General features: G+C 44.6%; 1 protein-coding gene across 6 annotated transcripts in view; it reads left to right on the top strand.

Annotated features, from left to right (window-relative positions):
• The window catches only part of LOC105424244 (mind bomb 1), a 296,684-nt gene that overhangs the window by 67,596 nt on the left and 215,521 nt on the right, over nucleotides 1-13,567 (top strand). The window contains exon 10 of one of the 6 annotated variants that reach the window (XM_089078855.1): nucleotides 7,367-7,385. The exons of the other annotated variants lie outside the window; for them this stretch is intronic. Coding sequence (XP_088934981.1) covers nucleotides 7,367-7,385 — 19 coding nt within the window. The remainder of the gene's footprint in view (nucleotides 1-7,366; nucleotides 7,386-13,567) is intronic. 6 annotated transcript variants of the gene reach the window in all.

Below are 13,567 nucleotides of genomic sequence, written 5' to 3'. Positions count from 1 at the left end.
CATTTAAACTTATCGTCATTTTGCAAATGTCGCGAGAAGAAGATAGCGGAAATAAAAGGGGCCGAATAAGGGAAGTCCGTACTTCGTGGAGATCGTGATCCGAAATAACAGTCACTTCGATCCGCATAGCTTAAGTTCCAAACTTCGGAAATGGTTCTACTGCAGATTGAACCTTACATTATCTTCAGGCAAAAGGATAGCGATTTCCAGTCTCCAGAACCTTCACTTTCTGAGGGCCAAGTAAGACGATAAAGACGCTAGAAAACGTCGAGTTAGTCTCAAGAGACAGAAGAGATTTCGCGCACGTGCGCAAGAAAAGGAATTTGTGCAACATTAGGAAACTAACACAAAAGTCATATAAATTTAAGGGCAAAGTCTTCGATCTGTTATAGAACAGTTACGTTAGTTTAGCGTATTCCCGGTTCGAAATTGTTCTTCCTTGCAGTCGGTCTCGTCGATCCCTTGCCGCTTTCAGAATGGAACCGCGTCGTTTCTTAAACTAATACGGTAATCACCGTCGCAGAACGATCGTTGATGCCGCGGCCGAAACGACAGAGGCAGAGGCAATGGCTGCGGTCGCCGGCATTAGGGGTTTTAGGGAGGCTTTGCAGGTTCGAAGGCGCGGAGGTGTAGGCGGGCAGAGAAGGGCAGCAAAATGGAGGGTCAGCTCGGGATTTTGGTCGGGGGTCGGACCGAGCTTGCACTGTTCACGGCGATTAATTCATTGCCGCTTACCGCATCCCGCCGCTTACCGCTTTTTGCTCCCGAATCGCTTGCTTCCTGCTCGTCCGCCTTTCTCGATCCTCTCTGTCGTTTCCGCGCGCGCCGTCTTCGTTCTCCTCTTGCCGTTGTCCGGTCATAACGCTGCGGCTATTCGAAACAATCTCGGTGTTTTCTTTCTCAGAGACGTACTATTCCACAAGAGGACGTAGTCTATGGCTGTGGCCGAAGCCGTGTTAAGCCGAAAGTGACGGGGAATCGAGCGATGCGGTCCGCTTGCCTGTCTGCCGATCGCGATGCTCGTACACACGCGCGTGCACACACGTCGAATTTAATCGGCCGCTTTACTCGCGGGAATTTGAAATGCAAAACGGAAACGCGAGCGGACGTCGATAGCGCAGGCAGGCTGTGCCGCATGGGATTTTCTGCGGTCGCGACGTCCCTGTGCGCTTTGCTGTCGGCGATAGTATCGGTGTGGCGCGTTAACACTTTTTGATTTCGCCGAGGCTGTCGCAATTGACGAGAAGTTGATTGATTTTTGTACAGCGTACAAAAAAATGCTCATGTATCATGCTGTTCATTGATAAATCTATTGTTAGATGTAAATTTAACGTATTTTTAATTTTCTATATTTTATTTGTTTATTTTCAACGGTAGAAACATTACTTATTTTTGCGTACTGTTTTTTCCTCTCGTTTTACTGTTATTTAAATGTATGAAATTATTTACATTCCGGATTAAATTACGATACAAAAATTTTGGAGAGTAATTTTATTATTTTCTATGAGAGGACTCGCAGAACTGGACGGATTAGTATCGATTTCTCTCAATAGCGTTCGTATCTCGATAGAATTTTAAGGACGTAAAAGCGGGGCAATGAGAAAACGCGCTTTCAACGACATATCCGTCAGCATTATCGAACGTGGTGTGAGGGGAGGTGGCTGGGAATTACGGTTTCATCCATCGTGCTACGGCCAAGTCAAAAGAGAGAGATTTCCGGTAATTTCCGCGCCCTAAAACGTTTCCGCCAATGGCGCCAGATATCGCGGAATAGCGAGTGTGGCACGACGTGAGTTTCCTAAGGCTGCTGATTTCTATGAACCGTGATTTATCGCCTTTCAGGAGCCCTTTCCATCGTCGCGCGACGACGACGACGACGACGACGTGATTCGGCATCGAGCGTGAATCATTTCAAAATTCCCGTATGCCGACGAAAAAAGCGCCGGGATTCTCCTCGTTTCGTCATTTTCAAGCGCATCGGCCCCCGATAAATTTACGTCGGCCTGATATTTATGATATCCATAAATAAATAATTCCGGAACGCGCTCCATCCGAAATGTGTCCGCTGGATGTATAAATAATCGATGACAGAGGATATCCATTCCGTAAAGCAGGACACCTATTGCGATCGTTGTGTACGTGAAACGGGGCTCTATCGAACCTTATTTTAAAATATGAATAATCAAAGCAAGAGACTGCGCCAACCAATCGTCCGCAGAGATATCGAAGTGTATATTGATAAAGTTGTGCAATCGTTGAATTGACATTAGCAGAACAATATTTACGAAATGTCAGATTTGTAAAATTGAACATTTTCGTAAAGATAATTTTGATAATCGACAATAAAAAGCTGTGGCAAAAAATATTAATTTTACCTCTATAATGGCTGCGCCCTCGTGCTTTTTATCGCTCCCCCTATCCTTTTGCGCCTACCCTTGGTCAACGTATACAGCTGCCATCCCTTCGTCATTCGCACGCCCTGTTTCAGTTTGGCATCAGCCCTACATTGCGCCCTTCGCAATTTTCTCCCCTTTTATCTTTTTTTTCGCGTTCGTTTTGTTATCGTTATTTCACCCTTCTCTTTTTGGCCTCGCCTATCTATCTGCCACTATCTCGCTATTCTTTCCTCCCACTTTGTCTGGTTCTTCGATTCCTGGGCAAATATCTCGGTTAACCCATTGGCAACTTCAGCTGAGCGGCGCAATTTTTCATCCTTTTAGAAACACCCTCGATAAAAACTATCATTGAACCATATTCGTCTCCCGGCTTGCTTTGTGCACAGAGCTTGTTGCTGGACCCACGCCGGTGATTTGACAGAGTAATGCAACCCTATGCACAATCAGTCTAATGACAATGGATTAATTAATCACTACGTCAGAACGCCACGACGTACATTGGGGAAAGTCGGTCGTTAGGGAGATCGATTTTGAAGCTCCTATCTCTCTCCGAACGTGTTTTTTGCGCTTGATGCTTTTGTTTGCACGAATATATTCTGTTTCGCAAAATATTTAACCACGTAAAATGCAAAAAAGATTTATCATCCAACTATGATCATAAATATATTGTCAAGTTCTATCTAAAAATCATCTCCCTCTAAGCGTAACTGTAAATTTTTCAAAAATCTGAAAACATTAATACACATATATATTTAAACATAATTTAATTTTTTTGTTGAACTAAAATATCGGATAGTTGTAATTGAGGTTTGCAATATTCTAAATCCTAAATTATTGATTTCCGTGATATTACCGGTCTTTGCGGGCCATGAGATTTTATAAGGCACCTTCAGGGAAATTGACCCGCGAAGTGTACGTACTGTTGGCATAAAGAAAGAAGAGGTTCATAAGGCAGGACTGTAGAATATCTCATAAGATAAACCAATATTATAAATTATTCGGATCCATTTCAAGGAGTCAGCAAAGGAGAGACTCCGAGCGAGCAGTGGCTTCCGCATAATGCGAAATGGTATAATAACTGGCACGACGGCGACCTTCCATCAGCCGCTGCCATCTTGAATTTACGGAAAAATTATCTTATCGCCTCGCTTTTCTCATCTCGTACCGCGAAATGAATCCCAACTATTTTCGAAGACGCGTTCGCTTTCGTCGGACGAAGACTTGGGTTTGAGCGGAGAGAAGAAGCGAGAGCAAGGAAACGCATAAATTTTGTTGTCGGTTCTCTATCATCTCGCGACGTGTATTTCAAATGCATATAATGTCGCTAAAAATTGCACGCTCGAAAAATCGCATTAGAAGAACGCTTTAGAAGAACAGCCTCTTTATCGTACTGAGAAAAGCTCACCAGACGTCCGTTGCCATGCGCCATTAAGAATCTCGCCCATTGTGAATCAAAACAATCCGATGGCGGCTTTAACGAATCTTCAGACACCGAAGTAGCTTCTGTCTTTCGCACCGAAAGCGGTTCTAAGACCTTTAGATACCGCGGAAGCTGTTGCGGTGAATGCACATTGAACGGCATTCAGTTAACTACGAGGCAGCTTCTCTCGCGGCTCCGTAAGGGAGGGAGGATTTCTCAAGATAGATCCTGCGGAGAGGTCGGCCAATGCCGCCACAACACCGCAAGGCTCAACTCGGATGGTCGCATGGGGATTTGGGGTTTAACGTTGGTCAGGTTGCACCAACAAGCCTCGAAACCTTATCTCGAAATCGCCGCGATCTCTCGTGCTGGCCCAGGCCATCCCAGAGGATCGCCCCAACAGCTGCTCCGGTTCGCCGCGATTAACGACGGCTTATAAAACCAATGTTCTCCGTCTCAAATTAGGGGACGAAGTACGGCCGGTCGTCGCGAAACTTTCCACCAGATCTGGAAATTGGATCCGCAACATTGGGGAATGAGGATGGGAAGCGACCCAATTATACGAGAAGTTCTATCTAGATTGTAATTTCGTTAACCAGTCGTGGATTATCGCCGAAGAAAACTTTGCACGGTGACAAAGCGATACGGTAAACGTACGTGATACGGTAAACGCACGACGTCGCCTGGAATCTGATTAATCTCCGCGAACCGATTCAGGGTTAACGGCAAATATTGTCCTTCCGTCCGGCACTTTTGTAGTCCTTGACGCCGCGCGAGAGCTTCGAGTATACCGGGAAAATAGCGAAAGGCTGATTAAACACTGCCCGTGTTTCACCTCGAGTAATTAAAGAGCCTCCGCGGAACCTCCGGGCCTCGAGCACGTCGAATAAACTTCGTATCCCCATTGCCAGGAACTAAAGATATCCACCAACTGTAAAGACCGCGGCATCTATCGCTGGCGTTTCCTTCTCTTTCTCTTTCCTTCTCTTTCTCTGTCGCTTTAGCTCGCCACATGTCTGTTTCTATCTCTCCCTTTCTCCCTTCCTGCCATTTCTGCCTCTCTTTTTCTTATTTGCGCGCGTGAGAAGTTGGATTAGATAAGTTTGTCGTTTAGTTAACTGCGGATGAGCTTGGCTTAGTTGATCCATGCAGAGAGTCTCTCCGATTTTGGTTTTGTTTGATTTGCCTCGGTTTGGCGCGGGAAACGAAGTCTCCTTGGCTGTCTGCTAGAAGTGCCGCCGCTCAAGTGGTTTCCGACTGTTATTGGCCCGGCAACCTCGCACGGCGTCGCGGGTTTTCGCCTACGAACTTTCGACTTGACGAATACCCCGTTTCCTGTCCCGGCGATACGTCGTATTCAATTTCCATCGATACGTAAAGGCCGTATTGCGCGGTCTGCGGAAACCTCGAGTTTCCCAATACTGGGATTGACCGGGTGTGGCGTGTGAAACGAGGTCGCTCACTCTATCGCAGATATAGAGTGTGAATTGGGTTCCATCGGCTCGAACTTTCTAGCTTTTTTATCATTTCTGCGCCGTGAACGAACGTAAATGTCCATCAATTTTTCTGACATCGTCGTAGCTCATTCATAAGATTATCCAAACTTTATCACATATTTAATAAAATGAACTTCGTGGTGAATGAACGTTATGGTATTTTATAATAAATAATAATGCGTAATAAAGGTAATATTTTAGATTATATGGTTAAAGCTTTATCATTATCAAAAGTAAGAAAAAAAATAATAAAAGTTTTTTTTTTTAATGCAAAAATAATTTTTGCTTATATCTCTTATGAGCAGTGAAATGAAAAAAGGCACTCAGTCAAGTTTGTTCCAAACTTTTATATTTTAGTGAATATGAATACGATACGAGATATTGCTTTTTCTCCTTTTTCCATTTTTTACATTTTGAAAAAAAATGTTGACTTTGTCAATGCTCGCTTGTGACATCATTTTTCAATAAAATCTTATTAATAAAAGGACAGCAATTAATTTATTCCAAGATTAAGTGACTAATCTTTTTGATTGTCAATTTTGAAGACGGCTGTGTGCAATTTGCGAAAGAAGCAAAGGATTCGAGTCGGTTGTCGAGCGGGATTATTCTATGCTAACTAATCCCCGTGTGATGGATCCTGCGAAGATGTCGACTTAATTTCTCGGTCCCCCGAGTAATTTGTTCCGGATAGCGGCGAGCATTAAATAGATGTAGACCCATCGAGGCTCTATGACGGGCTTCCCCTCGTGTCTCTCCGCGCTTCGGCAGACGAGGTCTCAACGCATCCGCGAAAGTGGGGGACAAACGATAGCCAAGAGTAATTTTACGGGGGTCGAGCAATCTACCTTACCATGACCTCTCTTCTGTAGGACCATCCTCTCTTTTATCTCTTATCTTCCTTTATCCACCTATGTCTTTCTTGTTCTCCGTCCGCCCATCACCACCTCGAGTTCCTTTCCCTTCTCGTATAAGAGCTTAAGTGGTTATTTTCTCCGGAGATATGGGACGTGCACGACGAGCGATGAAAGCCCTCTGTAGGACACAGCCCTGTTCTTACTGCGAACAGGTGAAGATAGTACGTGTACGCCATCGCGTATGAGTATACTGAACACCGAATGTTGTGTGAGATAGGGATAATATTTCGCGTTTTTGCCAGTCTGAAAATACTTTACACAGTCCTAGACACGACGTCTCGGCTGACGTTGTCGCGACACGATGTAAAGCTCGAGACCATGCTCGAGGATTTGCGGGGAACGTCACAAAGGTGTACGAGATATGGCGCTTGCATCACAAATATCTTGTGTGATAACATCATGCCCCCGTTTTTGTTAAGATATCTTGGATTCATTCATTTGGTTTGCTAATCGTGAATTTTAACTTAATTGCCACGATATAATCATCGCGTTATTGTATCACGATAGTGACACGGTTTTGAAAAGGATCGAGGCAGGGTCGAATATCATTAAACCTCGTTGACGAAGGTCGACCGATATTTAGTTAGCATAATTACCCGTCTGTAGGCCGAGCGCTATCGCGGCGAATCTTTCAAGGTAGTGATGAAGCGTGAACGGAAGGAGCCTAACGGAGGTCAGACAAGAGGGGAGACAATAACGGGAAAAGCCTCTTATCGGGTTCGCAGTTGTCGTTAATTAGAAGGTTTACGATGGAAGGCGATGGAAGAAGAAGAAGAAGAAATAGGATAGAAACATACAAGTTGTTCCGCTAAAACACATAAAAGGCTCGTTAAGGGGCGAACGCTCTTGTGGCCTAACTATGTTACTAATTTGGTGTTATGCGAACGTTAATAGTAAAGAACATAACTCGTGCTCAAGCTACCATGTTGCCGAGGCTGATAATGACCGGCATTTCGCCTGCAAAACTAATTTCTATATTAGCATAATAGCAAGCCGCACGTCAAATCTTTAATGATTTCAATTTCCTCTTTATTGTATATATGTATATGTATGTATGTGTATATATAATATATATATATATATATACACACACACATTATAAGATGTTGTATTGATTATGTTTCTTTTTATCATTTTCAGCGACGTCCGCATCCATATCGTATGTATTTATTGACTAAATTAGTATACATATACTAAGTCATTTTAAAATTGATTATTTCTACAAGAAAATATCAAGTTAGCTAAAAGTTATCTTTCAGATAATGAACGGTTAAAAATTTTTTTTAAATTTTCTAAGTAAAAGAAAGCGATACGTCTTGATCGCATCTTATGCGTGGAATAAAGGAGCTTTTACTTTTCTTGTTCATAATTTTGTTTGACTCTTTATGTCTTCGAGAAATAATATTAAAAGTGGAAAACTCGATAATCGTCTTATTCTTAGCTAGAAATACGATGGAGAAGAGGACTACAAGCTATCGCGATAAAAAGTTCTTGCAAAACCGTATTTATGCGAGTTTCGCGTCGACTTTACACTGATGGGAGTTTCAGTTTTTAACATTATCCAGGTTACAGCGTTATGCCTGAGAGCATTAGGAACTTGGAGATCGCGACGTTTGCGCGGATTTACCATCACCGTTGAATTTTAATATTTTAAAGCGAATGGATGACGCATTATTCATAACAGGCGGGGCGCGTAATGCGTATTCATGACGATGAATGATTAATTCGATTATTAAGGCAAGCGTATCGACAAGTGCATCGTCGTCGACCGAAGAGTAATTACGAGCCGCGCGTTTCAAAACAGCCTGGTTTCTTGCATATTAATATGGCTTGCCGTGCGGAGGCAGGAACGTTAATAATCACTTAACGGGCTTTAAAGTTACATCGCGCCAGCCTGGCTGGGAGCTTAGTTTTTGTTCGAGATTTATGGGCCGCGCGCAGTTTCGAGAACGCCTCGACGGTCTTATAGGTATACACGCGCCGCCATTTCGGGAGAACCCGGTTTTCACCATAGCTTTGGCTGGTACGCATCCGAACATTCATCGGGATTAGAACCACGGTACGGTGCTACATGTACTACGTGTACTTGCTAGATGGATCCTGCAAGCGTTTCCCGCGTTTAACGTATTAATTTTCATGTGTTGCGAAAAGAATCCGGTTATATTAAGCGCGTATGGTGTATTTACGTTTATCTTGAAAATCGTCTTGAAGATCGTCTTGAAAGTTATCTTGAAAATCAATGAGATTTGCGGCGCCACTGTGATCAATTATTTAAATTCTGCCTTCCATCGGGGAACCTTTCAATTTATCGTTTATACACGAAAATATTCTTGAAATGGTTCAGACGTGTTTTTGCAACACTCCCACGATTGTTTGCCTCCGGGATCTCTCACGGTGACGAGCGGTTTCAAGGGACGCGTATTTACCTTCTCGAGGAAGGGGGACCAGAGCTGCGTGGTACGTCAAAACGGATGCGATGCAGATCGCCGGGTTTTCCACATCGCTCTCCTTCGACACTACACAATGCGTCTTGAGAATTCAACGAGTACCGCAAAAAGGGATCCCGTGGATGGCATTCGCGTCGGAAGAAAGTCATGGTTTCGTCAGCTGGGCGTTTCGCATGGATGTGAGATGATGCATCGCGGACCGGTTAGGTAAACGTTGCATTTGCATCTAAAAGAGTCTGCCAGTAGTTTATATGAAAATGTAAAATGAAACAGTATTTCACATTGGATCTCTTCCGCACTACGTTCTTTCTCTCTCTTTCCCCTTTCCCCTTTTCGCCTTCGTTCTCTTTTCTGCCCCCTCCCCTCCCCCTCCCCCGATCTCGCTCTCCCTTCTAAGCTGCTTGGCGAGTACTGTCTGCACGAACTGCACCACAAACGTAGCCGGTAGAATCAATTTTCTTCCTTCGCCCGGAGAAATTGGAAGGTTACCACAAATATTTGCCCAGACCTATTAAAGGCACGCAATGCGCCGTCGCGGAAAACGATTGGCCGTTTTGCAATCGATAATCACCGATCGATATCCTTGCGTGGAATTTTGCACGGCCGTTTTCCGAAATGTAGAATATATTGCAATGCGATTTTTCTCGTGCGACCGCAATAGGAAAAAAAAATCACTTTGAACAGAATTCATCCGTGATGCTTCACAACCAAGATGGAAACACTTTTGCACACATAGATACATTCAGGCCGAAAGATGGAGTCGTTACCGGCGAGACACCATCTGTTCCCGGCAGAAATTTCATCCCTGCGGAAAAAGCGAGCGTGATCGGAGAAGGGTGGATATAGCTAGCAGCTACACGATGACCCGACAAAATGTTGTTGGCTCTCTGTATAGAGCCGCAGTAAATCCACCGGTTCGTTGGGTGCTACCTGATCCGAACCAAGTGGCGGATTTACTCTTGGGCTCTAAGAGGCGATAACTTGCGGTTATGTTATCGGAATTGCGCTTTAACGCGGAATCACCGAAGCGCGAATCGCCGGTACCTCATAATGGAAAATGTGGCGGGACTCGTGCTGCCATCGATAAATCAACGTACTCCTCAAATCATCGCACAATCGTACAATTGTCATTAATATAAATTAACAAAAGAAACTTACATCAGTCTTTAGGTATTATCGTTACCGCGGATCTCTTTTTCCCTTTGAAATGCAGAATATCAAAACTTTATGCATAAATTTGTATGAATTTCCTAAATATGTACGCGCGAGAGGTAGAAACCGAAAAGAGCGAAATGTATTCGACCCCGCAACGCATACGGAATACAGACGTCGTTGAAGTTAAACGGGGCAACGGATAGCGCACGTGTTTCGAGCACGTAATTGCGAGATGGCATAAAAAAATAGGTGAATGGTATGCGAAGTGGTGGAGAGAGATCTCTCCACTGCACCTTGTCGACCGTAGCAGAAATGACCCTCTATTACCCAAAAGCGCCCGAGGTAGCGCGACGAGAGAGCGACTTTGATAACGCGCTTAACTAAGCGACTAAACGGATGTAAATCTATGCAGATTGCCTGCTGACAAAAATCTCGCGTACTCGAGAGTCGCGCTGGCTCGCCGCGGCTGCTCTCCGATTCCGCCGGTAGTTTCCTGCAGGCGGAGTGTGCACTTAAAGGACACCCTTGGGACGAATTAGGTCGCTAATGGCGCGTCGTCGGGTCGCGATAGGTACCAACTTCGGGGACGCTTCCCGTTGTTTAACGGCGCGTCTATTCCACGCAAATCCGCAGTGCCATGTCTGATTTCCGCGTCCGACTTCCACTTTACAATGTCGCGCGCGCGCGCGCGCGCACACACGCGAATTATCGTCGCCACGAGACGTGACAATACATACGGGGATGCGGGGTTTATTCCATTCATGTGTGTGGCCGCGAGCTCTTTGGAGTTCGAAAGCCTCGGAAAAGCGCACGGCGTACAACCGCATATTTTCGACCGATTGTCAGCGCCGTGTTTCTCACTGTCGCGCGATTAAACGCGACCGAAGGAAGGAAGGTTTTCCTTTGTCCCGGTGAAATAAAAGGCACCGCGAGAATCGACGCTTTTTCCCACGGGATCCGGATCCTAGGTGATCGTTTAATTGGCAATCCACGAGGGAGAAAGGGCGCCGTGGCACACCAACCCACGAAATAAAACGGCCGCCGGCAACCGTAGGTACTGACGCCCAATCTAACTCGATGGTTCGTTCGGATTGGCATGGTTTCATATGGGGATGAGAGAAAGAGAGAAAAAGGAAGAGCGGGAGGAAGAGGAGGAGGGAGGATCGGACCGGATAACAAAACCCGTGCAATGTAAATGTATGTAGATTGGTCACTCTTTTTGCGGCATTGTGTGTGCAATTTAGCACCGTGGTATCCTCTATCCTCATTCACTCTGTCTCTCTCTCTCTCTCTCTGTCCATCCCTTTCTCTCTTTTTTATGTGTTCCTATGCTATCACTCTCCCTTTTCCTCTTCCCACAGGTCCCTTTTATCCTCGCTCTTTCCCGCTGTCTCCGAATAATCACCTTCTCTCGGTAATTACACCCCCGCCTGTCGCTGACCTCGAGTTCCCTGATTTATGCCGTTCTGTCCGCTGACGTCTAACGATCTCCAATGTTACGTATCGGCGCTTTCCCAATGCCAGAATCACCGGTGACTACCAACGCTCCCGTCATCGTTCCTATCGGAATGCGATCATTCATCCGCGCGGTAACGCTAAACGTTACCGCGCCGTTGAACGCACCCCCGCTTTATTCCACCCCGAAACGTATTCCGCATTCGGACGCGGTGTGCAACGATGATATACCGTGAACGCATGTAGAAGCTATGCGACATTAGTCAGCTTCTGCGGATTAAATTGCCCGTGGATTGATCGCGCGTTATAAAAATAGCTTTAAAAATTTTGTTTTGCTCTGTGCGTATACGTTACTATTTATTTCGAAACAAAAATCTGCGAATATGTATTTGATCGATTTTTCTATATAATTTTTTTTACCGGTCTCTCTCTCTCTCTCTCTTCCTCCCTCCCTCTTTCCCCTCTTCCCTTTCTTCTCTTCCTCTTATACACACACACACACACACACACACACGCGCGCGCGCGCGCGCGCGCACACATATATATATTTTTCATCTGTGATGAAAATTTTATCAACTCTAATCATCAAACCTCATCTTTCTGCGTATGCGTTACAGTCCCTCGAACGGTATCGATTTTTCGAAGCGCTCGAGACTAACGAGTACTGCACGTGACGTGAAAATAAGTCGTCGCCGGTCTTTCTCGGTAGGCAGTGAGACTGTCGAGAGATTCTCCTTTGCGAACGACGCGACCAAGATTGCCGGAAGAATAGGATGACGTCGATTCATTAATAAAACCTCGGTCTAGGAGAAGTCTAGCGCGCGCGCGCGAAAGAGAGAGAGAGAGAGAGAGAGAGAGGGGTCGAAACTCGGGGATTTGAACTGGTAATCGGCAAATAAACGACATGGACGCGCGGAGTAACCAGTAATAACGCGCGCAAGTGGGTTAATCCATCACTGATATCGGTGGAAGCTATATTAATGGCCGGGCACTCCCGCTGACTGCAAGAAACGATCATAATGAAGTAAGTGGTCTGCCATAGAATCGTTCATCACGGATTGCGGTTAAACTTTTATTCTCTCTGTTCTTTTATGGAGAAAGAAAATCTAAAGTGAATAATTGCGCTCAAATAATACGGTAAAGTCGTATTTAAATTTTAATTTGAGTTTTTCTCTCTCGTCTATCTCTCTCTCTCTCTTTTTGAATAATAACATTAGTGTATACAAAGCAACATTATTATCGTATTATCGTAGAGATATTGCACTTATATCGTATCTTTTTATTACGTTAGTCTATTATCTTTAATAGTGTGAAATTAGAAATTTCGAATTTACGTCTCAGGAATTATATTCCCATACATAATTATACAAAAGAATATTTTTCTTTTATATGCGTAAGCATTAGTGCTTTTCTTATGATCTTAGAATCTTATTTCATCGCCAAGCCGTCGTAGCCAAACGTAAAGATATCGTCGGAAAAAATTGTCCCGCTTTTCTTTTCTCCGAGGGTTCAGAGCCACCTCTGAACTCCGTCGTCACGACGTCGCGATTATTCGTCGTGGGACAAGAAGCCGCCGTCGAAATGCGTGCGTGTTTGCGTAATGGCGTTGCCGTGCCTAGTCCTCGACGTGTCGGGTTAGCGGGGAGCCCTTACACGTCGCGGTTGTGCTCCGAGTCCCACGGAATCCCAGAGTGTGCCTAGAAAGCAATTCGGTCCTAGGAAACTCCATCAATCAGTCCGTGGTGCAGACGGTTTAAAAGCAGTCACTTTCCCGGTCGACGTTACCGGCTCGTACTTCACTCGGTCCGTACTGACGCCCTCCTCGTGCTCCCTGCTCCTCCTCGATCCGCTCTTCTCATCTACCTACGCATTCGCGCCGTTTCTCTCTCTCTCTCTCTCTCTCCCTCTCTCTCTCCCTCCCCCCCCCCCCTTGCCTCACCTTCGAATCGCTCTTTCTACAAAACGAAAGAACGGAAGTTAAGGAAGACGACGTGCCTTGTTTACCTATTTCTCTGTTCGTGACGCCTGTACATTCGTACATGTAATTTAAATCTCGTTACATGCATTTTGCAATTAAATTTTGGGTTAACATTGTTTTATGTTTTGTTTCTTTTTTATCAGTGAATTGTTAATTTTAACAAATTATTATAATGTTATAAAAAGATCGAAAAAAGCGATTTTGATATTTTATTTTTTTGAAAAAGTCATATTGATTTTTAACATTGACTTTTTTTTTTTAATTATTTGTGAAAATAGAAAAGGAATATATTCTTTTGTAAAATAA

This window comes from Pogonomyrmex barbatus, unplaced genomic scaffold (assembly GCF_055798465.1).
Source record: "Pogonomyrmex barbatus isolate J1 unplaced genomic scaffold, ASM5579846v1 scaffold3, whole genome shotgun sequence".
NCBI lineage: Eukaryota > Metazoa > Arthropoda > Insecta > Hymenoptera > Formicidae > Pogonomyrmex > Pogonomyrmex barbatus.
This window is presented reverse-complemented; position numbering and strand designations above follow the sequence as displayed.